The sequence below is a fragment of the Leopardus geoffroyi genome, chromosome C1, assembly GCF_018350155.1.
Source record: "Leopardus geoffroyi isolate Oge1 chromosome C1, O.geoffroyi_Oge1_pat1.0, whole genome shotgun sequence".
NCBI lineage: Eukaryota > Metazoa > Chordata > Mammalia > Carnivora > Felidae > Leopardus > Leopardus geoffroyi.
In genome coordinates this window covers 44530696-44544505 of record NC_059328.1, presented here as the reverse complement: position 1 = coordinate 44544505, position 13810 = coordinate 44530696, and the positions used below count along the sequence as shown (strand labels likewise).

Genomic DNA, 13810 nt, shown 5'->3' with positions numbered 1-13810 from the left:
TATGCATACGGGATCCCCATCACGCTGCAAGACATGGGGGGGACCCAGGACTGGCAAAGCCTGAGCCTCGCCATCTCTCTCTGCTGCCCCAACCCCCCCCCCCCCCCCGCCGTGCCACTCCCCGGGACAGGGTTAGGCTCTCTGCTGGCGGGCCTGGCAGCCAGAGGCTCTGGGTTCTCTGGGAAACTCCCCGCAGTTGTGATTCAGGGGCACGGGCAGCTCCTGAGATTCTGTGCCACACAGCTGTCCCACATGGTCACCACACCGCGGGTGGTGTTCACTTTCCAGAGAGTGCCCACGGTGCCCGCCGGGCACGATGCCTTATTCATCCCGCCCAGAGAGGGGATGCGTGGTAGTTTCACATAAAAGAATTTGCAGGTGAAGGTGACCCCTTTAAACATCGAAAACTTTATTTTAGCTGTTTGCCCAGACGCCCCTTCTGATGCAGGTCACCTGCTCCCCTGACGCTGCACCTTACTGTCCACTGTCTCAGGGCCACTGGCGGGAGCATACGATGGCAGAGGGGATGTGCCCCGCGGCGCCCTTCACCATAGAGGCTTTCCTACTGGGTGGGGGTGGTAATGACCCAGAATGAAGGGGGAGGTGCGTCTCCAGGGGCGTGTACTTCTGACTCAGCACAGGGCGCGTCCCCCTCCCTCAGCCGAGACCCCTAACTCTAACCCAGAGGCCCCGGGTGCAAGTTCTGAGTGGGAAGCATTGTCACTGGCCTTCTCTCGGACGCTGCCACTGTCCATGCTGGGGCACACAGGCGTTGGCAGAGATCAGACTCATACAAGCATTACACCGGGAGGCTGCGGGACAGTGATACCTTCGGGGGTTGCTCAGGTAGCCTGAGCTGGTCGTCGCTGCCTTCGATGGCCCCAGACGGTTGTGCGGCTGTCACTCTACTGCCCCCCGTGTGTCCACTGTCAACCCCTCGGCTCCCGCCTTGGCTTGCACTCTGCACTCTGTTCCTAACTTACAAGATGCCAAGCTCAGTAGATCGTAAGCTCTTGGCGGGCAAGAACCTTCTAGGTTCGTGTCTCTCTCCCCCTAAAGAGTCCGGCATAGTGTCTGGGACACGGTAGGTGCTCCGTAAACACCACCAGAATCAAGCTGAATCGAGCCAGGAGGCTTCGTTTCACCCATAGTCCTAAGCCAACGCAGATGTACTCTGCAGGGAAGGGAGTTTCTGTGGTGGCTTTCTGCCCACCTTTGTGACTCCTGTGCATGCCATTTGGAGGTCTGAATGCCAGAGAATGAAGGGGTGGGGGGCTGAGAGTTCGGGGATGGCGATGGGGGCAACCACCTGCAAAAGGCTCTGCTCAGGCTTGTAAGCCTTCAGTGACCACTGGCCGGAGCGCAGGAGATACTGAGGTGAGGAGAGTTAACGTGCTAGCCTCGAGCAGCCAGCCCTGCTCCGGCGGTAAGTGTTCGAGGCCCGAGGGTGGCACAGAGGAGCCAGAAGTAACTCGTTCCCGGAGGCGGTAACACCAGGCGAAGCTTTCAGAGGAGGGACATCTGTGCCGGGGTCTGAAGGCTGAGCATGAAGTTGCCAAGACATGCAAGGAAGCAAAGGGCACGCTGGTGGAGGGGACAGCTTGGGACGCGGCAGTGGGAGGGGGGCGTGGAATTAGAGAGAGGAGGTTGTGGTGCGGGGCCGGCCAGGGGGAGGTCAGCAGAGGCAACTCATGGAAGGTTTTGGATCTGGGGCCGAGGGGGCCACAGGAGGGACGTGGGCAGACGGCGTGGTTTGCTCCGAATGGGGCGTGGGGCAGGATGGGGGGGTGGGGGGCGGGGAGCGGGATCGGGAACCCTGAGAGGCCTTCACAGAGGATCAGGGTAGCACCAAGTTGGGTCCTGCTCAGAGGCCAGCTTTGGGGGGAGGCAGAAAAGGCTCTTGAGGGCCCCAGCGGCAGCGAATCTTCTCAGGGAATCACAGCGTACCTTCAAAGCTTCACCACAGGAAACTAACAGCTGGAGAGCAACGGTCCACTGACAGCAAACATCCCCTCCCCATGCACTTCTTGGAGCCCCCAGAGTGCTCTCGGGTCCACTGTCTTGTGCAAACCTCCACACAGCCCCATTTGGCAGACAGGGGCATCGAGGCCCTGTGAGGTGGCATGAGGGTTAGCGGTGGTGCAGGGCTAGAACCCGGGGAGTGGTCCCATCTCAGCCCTGGGCGTCGGGCTCAAAGCCCAGCTCCTTGTCCGGAAGGGGGTCCCCAGGGCTGTCCGGCAGCCCATAGTACAAGTCTTCCCCTTCCTGCTCTGGCTCCTCTGTGCCTATGTCTGAAGGCTCCTCCTCCTCCTCCTTTGTCCTTTGGGACTGCTGCCCATAGCTGGACAGGGCGGTATCCCACCACTGCCGCTCTGGAGGCGCGTCCTCTGACGTGGGGGCGTCGATCAGGGCAAAGTCATGGAAGCGGTCCAGCGGGCACTTGCAGGCCCAGGGCTCCCCGGGCGGGGGGTGAGGCTCGTCCTCCTCAGGCGGAGATGGGTGGAGGCTGCCTTCCTCATTGGAGCCCACATCCAGGTCATCTTGGAAGGAAGCCAGGGGTGCAGGGCCCTGGGGACAGGCCCGGAGGCTGCAGGAGCAAAGGCCGAGAGGGCGAGGGTAGCCCTGAGTCAGAGTGCCTGGGTACAAATTCCAGCCACTGGCTGCAAGGCCCGGGGCAGGTGAGTTCACCTGTCTGGGCCTCAGTTTCCTCCCCTGTAAAGTGGGAGAAGTAATCGTACTCACTCCTAGGGTTGTCTCGGAGGATTACAGCGCATAGTGGGTGCAAAGCACTTTGCACAATGCCTGGCACATAGTAGGTGCTCAAGAAATGGGCATTATTATGTTATTATCCACACCGGGTCCTTCCTCTGCCTCTCCAGCCACTCAGGGGTCACCTTCTGTTCCCTTGTCTGCCTCCCACATTGGGCAGGGAGCTCCTGAGGGGTAGGGGTCTTCGGGGGGGGGGGGGGGACAGGCAGTAGGTTCCAGCAATGGTGGTAGGATAAATGAATAAATGGACGCAGGAGAAGCCCAGTTCATAAACAGCCAGGGAAGGGCTGGGTGGGGAGCGCCCTGCCCGAGGTCCCAGAGCACCTCAGCAACAGAGCCCGCATTTGAACTCAGGTCGTCAGGCTCCCTGCCCCCAGGGGAACTCACAATGAGCATTCAGAGAGTACAGGGGGAGGTGGTGGGCCTGGCACTTGAAAGCACTGTCCCAGTTCTCACAACAACCCTCTGAGGTAGGAGTGATGATTCCCACATGGGGGAACTGAGGCCCAGGGGGATAAGAAGCTCGCCAAGGCTACGCAGCAGAGGAGCTGGGATTCGAACCTGGGCCCGGCCGACCAAGCCCAGACTCATGCGTCTGCTACATCGGCTGTCTCTCAGGGTGTCCCCACCCCCATGCCCTCTCTGGTCCCAGATGTTCCCCCACCAGCCATCAGTGGCCCACAGCCCCTCTTCCTTCACCCCAGAACTGGGCACCATCCCCACTCCTGCACTCCGTGCACTCACCCAAGCCTGCTCTCAGTCGGGCTTCTCTCTTCCCCGTCCTCATCTGAGCCCCTGTGGATGACCACCGCAGCCTCCATCCAGGCCCGAGCCTCACAAGGGCCACCTTCTCCTCCACCACTGGCTCCCAGCTGCGGCTGTCCCGGCTCAGGTGCCAGCAGGGGACGGGGGTCCTCATGGTAGCCCATGACCTTCATCTGGATGTGGCTGAAGTCAGGCAGGCTCTGGTCATAGGCGGCTTCCTCCCACAGCCTGACGTATGGGGGCTGGGAGCTGGGTGGGGCACAGCAGACAGCGGAGACAGGACAGACAGGTCGGTGGGCAAAGGTCCACACAGGAGGAGACATCGGCGTTCCCCCCTCTGCCCCCGGCCCCCCTGTTCTGGACATCCGGTCTCCCCGGGTCTCCAAGAAGCCTTTGGGGGATGTAACTGTACCCAGTTCATGGATGAGAACACTGAGGCCCAAGAAGGTGTGGCAGGGCTCAGACTCTCAGTCCAGTGCTCCCTTTTACTCCACGTCTCCAAAGGTAACCCCAGGAGTACAGTTGTGAGATGCACCCCAGTCCGCATTGGCTGAAAGCGGGCTGTGTTTCAGACAGTGGGCTAAAGGCCCCCGCTTCCCATCCCATTTATTCCGAACACCACCTCGGAGCCCAGTGTTGTTCAGGTGAGGACAACAGCCCAGCGGTCGAGTGCTCCTTGCCTGCCAGGCTCCGTCAGGGAGCTCGGCTAATCCGCACCGTAACTGGGAGCTGGGAGGCCCTGCGACTTGAGCTGTGGGTGCCTCAGACAGCAGGTGGCAGAGCGAGGGCTCCAGCCATCACGTTCTCTATGCTGTCTGCAGCCCCTCCGGAAAGTGAGGTTCGGAGCCTAGCTCCCTCACCCAGGATCACACGGGTGAGCCCAGAACTCAGAGCAGCCTGAGCAGCAGCTCTGTGCAGTGGCCCTCCCTGTGGGACCGATCCCGAGGCTGACCCCTGCGCCCACCCAGGGTCTAGCCACCTCACTCCCCTGGGGACATTCGGTCACTCCGTGCGCCAGGAACAGAAAACACCATCCCTGCCTCCTTCCCTAGGCAACGCAGACCGTTCCAGGGCCCTGGTCACAGACCCTGGACGTGCAGCTTAGCGCTCTGAGCACAGAGCCACAGCCTCCAGGGCTGGGGAGGGTGGCCGGTCCCACTCCCTCCCCAGGGTCTGGCCCATCGCTGACTCCCTACGAGGTTTAAGGCCTGTGGTTGTCCTTTCTGAGCCTCAGTTTCCACATCTGTATAAAAGGCCTGACCCCCCCGAACCCCCCCCCCACCGCCTCCCCACTTCACAGGGTCTCTATGAGGACTGAAGGAAGTCACGAGTGCATTACCGGTTTAGCCTCTGGTGCAAAGGAAGTGTTTCCTATGAATGGTGACACGCTTAGGGAGAGGGCCTACCATGCACCCCAGGTTCTGTTCTCAGCACTTTGCTTATATTATCTCACCTATCTCTCCCCGAAGCCCTAGGAGAAAGGTGCTATCAGTACCCCTATTTTGCAGGTGGGGCAAAGAGCGGTAAGTCGCTTTCCCCAAATCCCACACGGCTATGCTTGGCCATCGACATGCCCCTTGTTTGCCGTCACAAGGCATAGTAGCCGTCACAGCTGTTTGGGATTTGGGGCCACACCTGTTCTTGATTTCTGGCCCCGCCTCTACGTCACTCCAAGACAGGACAAAGTCCCTGAGCCTCAGTTTCCTCATCTGTAAAGTGGGAATAATAACGCCTACGTCGTAGAACTGAGAGTTCAGAACAATCCCCAATTATTAATAGCATGCTCTCAGTGCGTGAGGAGGCAAAGCGGGAACCTGCGGCAAAGCAGAGGAGACACCGCCCGCCCCTCCCACCCGGACTCCATCACTCTCCTCTGTAAGAGGAGGCTGGCCTGGCCTGAGGGGCTGCCGCTGCCCCCCACCCCCACCTCCACCCCCGAGGGCCTGGCACCTACCTCTTCATCTCGGAGGCGAGCCCATTCTCCAGCAGGCCCAGCGCCTTTGGGGACAGGTTGCCTTGGAAGTCAGAGTCAGCGGGTATGAAGGTGATCTGCGAGGCAAAGGAGAAAAGGCTTCTCTGCAGCTCCCCCGCCCATCCTGACCAGGGGGGCCCTCGCCCCCGCCGTGTGACAGGAGAGGGGCCGGCTCAGGACCCAGCAGCGGCAGGGGCGGCGGGAGAAGAGGGGGAGGGTGTTTGGATCTCTAGGCTTCTGCTCCCATCAGGATCTTCATTTCACCCAAAAGACATTTATTGAGCACCAGCTGTGTGTCAAGCACGCTCCTTGGCCCTAGGGGGCAGCAGTGAGCAAATGAGACAAACATCCCTGCCCTGGAGGAGGTGGTGTCTTCTCGTTTCCCGGGGTCCTCGTCCAGTGCCCAGAATGTGCCTGGCACACAGTGGGTGCTTCATCCATATCTGGCCCGTGAGTGGAAAGCAGATCATTGTCATCGATTTCTGGGCACAGAGGCTGCGGCGGGGGAAGGGAAGGGAATGGCTGACGTTGCACCCGCTAGTCCCTGTCCTTGAACTTTCAGGGATCAAGAGGTCTCTGCAGGTGCAGCACATGGGGTGGGTGCCTGGTGGCAGAGGGGAGGCAGGTCATAAAGGAGGCAGTGGGATGAGACAGAAGGAGCCCTGCTTTGGGGGATCCAGGAGACTGGGGAGATTCCTCCCTCGGGCAGCTCATCCCTCCTCTCAGAGCCTCTACGCGCTCCTCTGTAAAATGGGCTAGGCTTGAAGAGATATTTGCAGCGTTGTTCACAACAGCCGAAAGTTGGAAGCAGCTCAAGTGTCCAACAACAGATGAATAGATAAAATGTGGTACGTACATGCAGTGGAACATCATTCGGCCTTAAAAAGGAGGGAAGGTCTAACACAGGCTACGACACGGATGAACCTTGAAGAAATAAGCCAGTAACAGGGGCACCATGGGTGGCTCAATCGGTTGAGCGTCCGACTTCAGCACAGGTCACGATCTCACGGTTTGTGAGTTCAAGCCCCACATCGGGCTCGCTGATGTCAGCCTGTCAGCACAGAGCCCACTTCGGATCCTCTGTCCCCCTCTCCCTGCCCCTCCCCTGCTTGTGCTGTCTCAAAAATAAACATTAAAAAAAAAAAATAAGCCAGTAACAAAAAGACAAATTCTGTACCAGTCCACTTGTATGAGGTGCCTTCAGTAGTCAAAGTCATAGAGACAGAGAGTAGAATGGCAGTTGCCACAGACTGGAGGGAGGGGGTGGGGAGTTATTGTTTAATGGGCGTAATAGAGTTTCAGTTTTGCAAGATGAAAAGGGCTGCGGAGATCGGTTGCACAACAATGTGAATTTAACACTAATTCAAAATGGTTAAGACAGCAAACTTCGTGCGATGTGTATCTTGCCACCATGTTTGTTAAATGGGGCTAGCGAGACCCGTCTCCTGGGGTTGCTGTGCGGATTCCATGAGATAACGTATGAGGAATTCCCCAGAACAATGCTGGGCACATAGGGGCCGCTCGGTAAACCATAGTTTGATGCTACGGGGGATGAAGTTGTCTGGCCTCTCTGAGTCTGCTGTCCTCAACTGAAAATCCGTTCAACAAATATGTGATGAGACCCTACTGTAATATACTAGAGTCATAAATAGTCTCTCTCTTCCTACAGAGCACGATGAGTAAAAGACACTTGTTTGCACCGCAAAAGCTCCCTCCTGCTGGGGAGCAGGGGATGATGGGTAGAGGGGTTCTTAGAACTCCTATGAGTGGTAAGCTTCCCCCCAAATGTCTAGAAATAAGGCAAGGGTCTCGGTATCTTCCACACCTACCAAGGATGCCCTGCACTTGCCGGCTGGCTCTGTACTTCTTAGAAGCTGCCCATTCCTCTATCTCATTACCTCATGGCTCAGTCACCGTCTCCCTCCCTTCCTCCTCCTCCTCCTCCGCCTCTTCCTTCTCCTCCTCTTCATCAACAACACGATTAGCACCCCACAATCACCACCACTACCATCATCTCTATCACTGTCACCATCATGTCACAACCACACCACCATCGTCACCGTCACCACCACCACTATCATCATCTCCATCAACATCATCACCTTCACCATCACCCCCTCCACAGTCATGATCTCCATCAACATCATCAGTATATCCTTACCATCACCATCACCACCACCATCACCACCATCATCATTATCACCATCATCTCCATCAACATCATCTCCATCAACATCATCACCATCACCACCATCATCATCTCCATCGACATCATCTCCATCAACATCACCACCATCACCATCATCTCCATCAACATCAACATCACCACCATCATCATTATCACCATCATCATCTCCATCAACATCATCTCCATCAACATCATCACCATCACCATCATCTCCATCAACATCACCACCATCATCATTATCACCATCATCATCTCCATCACCATCATCTCCATCAACATCATCACCATCACCACCATCATCATCTCCATCAACATCATCTCCATCAACATCATCTCCATCAACATCACCACCATCACCATCATCTCCATCAACATCATCACCATCACCACCATCATCATCTCCATCAACATCATCACCACCATCATCATCTCCATCAACATCATCACCATCACCACCATCATCATCTCCATCAACATCATCTCCATCAACATCATCTCCATCAACATCACCACCATCACCATCATCTCCATCAACATCATCACCATCACCACCATCATCATCTCCATCAACATCATCTCCATCAACATCATCTCCATCAACATCACCACCATCACCATCACCACCATCATCATCTCCATCGACATCATCTCCATCAACATCACCACCATCACCACCATCGTCATCTCCATCAACACCACTATCATCATCACGATTACCTTCATCATCATCATGATACACCATCACTACTATCACCACAGTGGAAAGCCTGAGGGGGAAGGAAAGGCTGGAGCATGTTAGAACACAAGTCCTTTTAAGAGAGGGACAGGCAGAGTTGAAACTGGTGAGGGGATACCAGACTACGAGGACCCCAGGACATCAGACTAAGGAGTTCAGTCTTTACCCAGAAGCAATGGGAGCCCTGGAGGAGTCCTCGGCAGACGAGGACATGGGCAGATTTGTGTTCAGGCAGAGCAGTGAGCAGTCCCCAAAGGGAGGTGGCAGAGGGAGCGAGGGAGACCCGTAGAGAGGACAGATTCATCAGCCACCAATCAGGGGCCTGGTCCCGGGCTCCAGTAGACCCGGCAGGAGAGGGGTTTGGGGAAACTGTGGGTAGAAACAGAAGCCAGACAGGGAGAGGCCCTGCCTTCTCTGCCAGCCCTTCCCTTCTCCCAGGAGCCCTGCCTCACCTCAGCCTACGGGCACAGCATCCCTGCTGCCCCATCTACCCGATTTGCCCCAATACCTCTGCCTCTGTCATGCCTGAGGTCCAGCCAACCACCACATCTGACCAAGTGTATTTCAGAAATTCCATGAGATAAGCTCAGGAGACGTGCCAGTGCTATGCCCGGCCACAGCAGGCCCTGCACATGTGATGAATTAGTTCTTCTCGGTTCCTACAGGCTTGGGTTCAAATTCTGCCTCAGTCCAGGGGCCCACCATCTCTCACCTGGACCGGTGAGGAGTAGTCCTCCTCCACTGGCCTGGTTGCCCCCGAACCTCCATCCTTTCAGATGTCAGCCTGGGAACTTTCCTGAGCTGCAAGGCTAATCGTGTCCCCAGGCCCCGCGGAGCTGAGCCCTCTCCGTCTCCACCTTCCTTCCGACCTTCCCCTTGCAGCAGTCATGTCGACCCACTCCCCCTGCCCTTTTACCTCGTGTCTTGGGTCACGCTGTTCCTCCTTCCTGGAAAGTCTCTCCCCATCTTCTCCGCCTGGTGGACTTCTACTTAACCTACAGAAGCCAGCTCGTCTTCTCCGTGAAGCCTGCTCTCTCCCCATCGGGCAGAAAATGGTCTCCCCCATGAGACCCCCAGCCCCTCAAGACAGGGACCGCTTCATTCACGTGACTCTCATATCTTAACTGGCTGATTCCGTTCCCTTATATCTGTGTTTGCTTCAACCCGGAAAATTCCCATTTGTCGGGCACTGAGAGGCAGGGGAGAATGGGCACCGGCATCTGCTGAGGGCCCCGACGGCCCAGGCCCTGAGACAACGTGGGAGGCGGCGACACCTCCCCGGCCAACAACACACCTTCCTTCCCGGCCTCGGTGTGCCGGCTCGCACAGCCTGCGTCTCTGAAACACACACCCACACAGCCCCGCACCGGGGCTCACACGCCTGCACACACGTTCAGAGGCCTGCCCAACGCCACACACGCCAATTCTGAGGACGAGAGTGTGATACGGGGCTCCCACATACAAGACCTCCCTGACTCCTCCCACTGGACCACGCGAGGCTCCCGGAGGTGGGGGGCAGCCCCTGCCAAGGTCACAGAAGAGGGGCGTAGGGAGGAGGGAGTTGCCTCTAGGCCTGGTAGACACCAAAGCGGGTGCTGCCTCCACAGCAGCTGAACACGTGGATCTATCAACAGTTACTCATTAATACCCAGTAAGATTCCCTCTCCCCTCGCTCCCTCACTCCCCACCGCCACCCGGGCCCTCACCTGCCCCCCAGAGCCAACCTCGGGTAAAGGGGGAGAGGGCAGGAAGGACACCGCCCTCCACACCCCTGCGGTCCCCTCGCCGGGCCCCAGGATGCAGCCTCCTCTCTGGGAGGAGGGTGACAACGGAGGTGGTGACGCAGGTGGCAGGGGCCCCGAGGACCTCTTCTCCTGGTGACCTCCACTCAGGGCATTGCACAGACAGAGGCTAGTTGACTGTAAACTGCCCGGTGAATGACTACAAACCAGTCCAGACCGCCCCGGCACCAGACACACTGACAGCCCGGGGCTGGCCCACAGAGGGGGCAGGGCTGGGGAGAGCCAGGTCCCGGCCCCCAGGAGCTTCCTCCCTCCCTCCCTCCTCCCCTGAACCCCTGAGCACAGCCACCCAGGTGGGAGGGAGGAGGGGGGTGCGGGTTGTGGGGGCTGCCTGGGGCCTGGAGCCCTACATGTCAGGACCCGCAGGGCCCTTCGATGCACCCCCTTTCCGGCACCCTCTGCCTGACACACGCGTTGTACAAATGAGGAAACTGAGGCTCAGCGAAGGAAGGGGTTTGCCCAGAGTCTTCCAGGCGGTTGGAGACGGAGCCCAAGTTAGAATCCATGCTTCTCTCCTTGTCTCCCTGGGTCTGTCTGACCAGCTGTGTGACCTTGGAAAAGTCACTCCTCCTGCCTGGGCACTGACAGATCACAACGCCTGACATGCCCCGCACATTGCTGGGGGGACCATTAACAGTGCGATTAGAAGCCCTTCTCCTAAATACGACACCCTACAGTTTATAAAACCTTCCTACATCCCATCTCTTCTCTGTTATTCATAATAACTCTGGGAGGCTGGGAGAAATAAAAGCTTGGGGCCCATTTTACAGATGAAAGAAACTGAGGTTCAGACACTCAAAGGTCACACAGAAAGTTTGAGACAGAGCAGGAACTAGAACTCAGGACTCCCAAACCAGTGCTCTTCTCATCATTAAGTCACTCATAGGGCTAGGAGTACATAAAACCGAAGAAGAGAGCACTGCCCAAGCCACACGGTCAAAGTTACCCCTGACCCACCCTAGAACTCTCAGCGGCTCTGGGACACAGGGATAGCCCTCGGAGGTGGACACACACATCTGAGCTCTAAGCCCCAACTTGGACACTTAGGGGCTGAGGGACCTCACTTCCTAAGCCCAGGGCCTCTCCACTCTAAAATGGAACTACAGGGGCACCTGGGTGGCTCAGTCGCGTAGGCTGCCAACTTGAGCTCAACTCATGATCTCACGGTTCGTGGGTTCAAGCCCCGCGTCTGCACGTTGGCAAAGAGCCTGCTTGGGATTCTCTCTCTTTCCCCTTCTCTGGCCCCTTCTTTCTCCCTCTCTCTCTCTCTGCCCCTCCCTCCCTCACTCTCTCAAAAATCAATAAACTTAAAAGATAAGAGAATACGGAACTACAGACAGTACCAAAAGACGCAGGATGAGGACAACCACACCGCGCGTGCAGGGATGCCTGGCAGGCAGCAAACGCTCCTTAATATTGATGTCAAGCACATGATTGTGCGTGGGGTTTCACTGTGTCTCCCACAGGGCTCAGGGCTCCGGGTCCAGGGGGCTTCTGATCAATCCTGATGAGGAGGAAGGGATGGATGGATGGATGGATGCTCATGAGGGCAGAGGGAAGAAAAGAGAGTAAAACAGGGGAGGAGGAAAAGACCAGTGAAGGAGGGGGAACAGAGGCAGGGCCCCCGAGCTCCCTGGGCCCGCAGCCCATCTGAGGCCACCCCCACCTACCTTGGGGTAGCACTGGCACATGCTCCAGACGACGCCCCCGATCACCATGACGCAGCCCATGGCGTAGAAGGTGCCGTAGACCTGGGGCCGGTCGTGGCTCATGAGGAACGTGCCGAGGGCCAGCAGGAAGAGCCCCAGCACAATGAAGCCGATGCGGAAGGTCTTCTCATCAGCCATGGCTGCCTGGGGGGCCGGGGAACCAGGGCGGATGCCCGCACACACACCCACACAGAGAAGGAGGGCGCTCCGGGACCACTGGGGACTGGGCTTCGGGTGGAAGGGAGGGCGGCTCCCTCCGGGTCCAGCTCCAGTCAGGGGCGCACGGCTCGCCCCGGCTGCAGGAGCTACGCTTCGATGGGCCCGGGACGCCCCCCCACCTTGACTCCCTCTCGCCTTCCCTCTGGGCCCGGCCAGAGCCTGTGTGCGTGTGTGCGCGTGTGAATCTGGGCGAGGGAGAACATGAGGGAGGGAGCAGGGGAGGTTTCAGGGGCTGGGCCCCGGCCAAGGCTTTGACATCACCTCATTTGCCTGCGTGGGGCTGAGCTGGGCTGGACGGGTGGCCCCACGCCGTCCGGCCACGGGAAGCAGGGCACAAAGAGGCCCCGGCCGAAAGACGTTAGCAGGCCGCTGGATGATTCCAGGGCCCCACGGGCTAGCATTTGAGGGTCCTGAAGAACTCTGGACTCTTCAAGGTCGTGTTCCCCTCTGGGGTTCAGGATTAATGGCTCCTATTTGCTGGACGGTGCCTGCATGCATGATACTGTTCTAAACGTCCCACAGGTTTTAACCCAAAGAAGGGAATCCCGGGAGGCAACTACTCCTACCCCCAGGCTACAAATGAGGACAGAGGGGTAAATCGCCCAAGGTCACACAGGCAGAGCAACTAGAATCTGAACCCAGAGGCTATGCACCCGGCGACCATGTGATATTGCCTAACTGTAGATGAAAATTTGCAGGGCGCGCTCTGGGGGCCAAGCTTGGGTTCTGGCTCCTCTATGGGCGGGGGTGGGGGTGGGGGGACAGTATGCCCTTGATTAAATTACTTCTCTGTGTCTCAGTTTTCCTCCTCTGTACGACGGGGATAATAACAGCACCTCCCAGGACCAGCGCGACCGCCAGGCCTGGCTTCCCTGGGTTCCTCGTTCCTTTCTCATACCCTGTGCTCCCCTACACCTGCTTACAAAGAGCTGCCCCCTAGAAAGTCTCTGTGCATTAATGCCCCCGTAGGGTGTGAATGACTGACACCCTGACCTAGGAAGATGCCTTAATTCTAAGAATGGCATTTTTTAAATGTTTGAGAGAGAGAGAGTGAGAGAGAGAGAGACAGAGAGCACACGTGGGGGAGGGGCAGAGAGAGAGAGGCAGACACAGAATCCGAAGCGGGCTCCAGGCTCCGAGGTGTCGGCACCGACCGCTACGTGGGGCTCCAACCCACGAACCGTGAGATCATGACCTGAGCCAAAGTCCGATGCTTAACCGACGGAGCCACCAGGCGCCCCTAAGAATGGCATTCTCGTGTTGGGGTGTCAGTCCTGGGAACAGGCTGATGGGACACATCAGATTCCTTCATGGGACTATATGGAAACAAAGGCCATCAGGATCTCTAAAAGAAAACGGTAACTTGTAGTTTTTAACAGGGTTGAGTTGCCACCGCGGGACACAAGGCTTTCAGATGGTGTTGTGACTTAGTAGGTTTGGGGGGGGGAGGAGGGGGGTTCTGTTTGTTGTCACCACCTTCTCCCTCCTCCCCATCTTGAGCTGTGCTCGCTCCGGGGCACCACACCTGCGCTCCCACCCTCTTCCTGGTGCTATGGCTTGCAAATGCTTTTTCCAGGGGAGGCTTGGGAGCGGCGGGGGGGGGGGGGGGGGGGGGGGGGGGGAGGAAGGGGAGGGAGAGGGGGAGGGATC

The 13810-nt window shown here is 57.8% G+C and overlaps 1 protein-coding gene across 1 annotated transcript; it reads right to left on the bottom strand.

Annotated features, from left to right (window-relative positions):
* Positions 1–388: 388 nt before the first annotated feature.
* BSND (barttin CLCNK type accessory subunit beta) lies at positions 389–12312 on the bottom strand. The gene is made up of 4 exons (XM_045477529.1): positions 11903–12312; positions 5489–5583; positions 3514–3783; positions 389–2587 (listed from the first exon to the last, which is right to left on the bottom strand). Exons 1-4 carry the CDS (start codon positions 12077–12079, stop codon positions 2173–2175), a joined length of 957 nt encoding a protein of 318 aa, XP_045333485.1. The 5' UTR covers positions 12080–12312; the 3' UTR covers positions 389–2172.
* Between the last annotated feature and the right edge of the window lie 1498 nt (positions 12313–13810).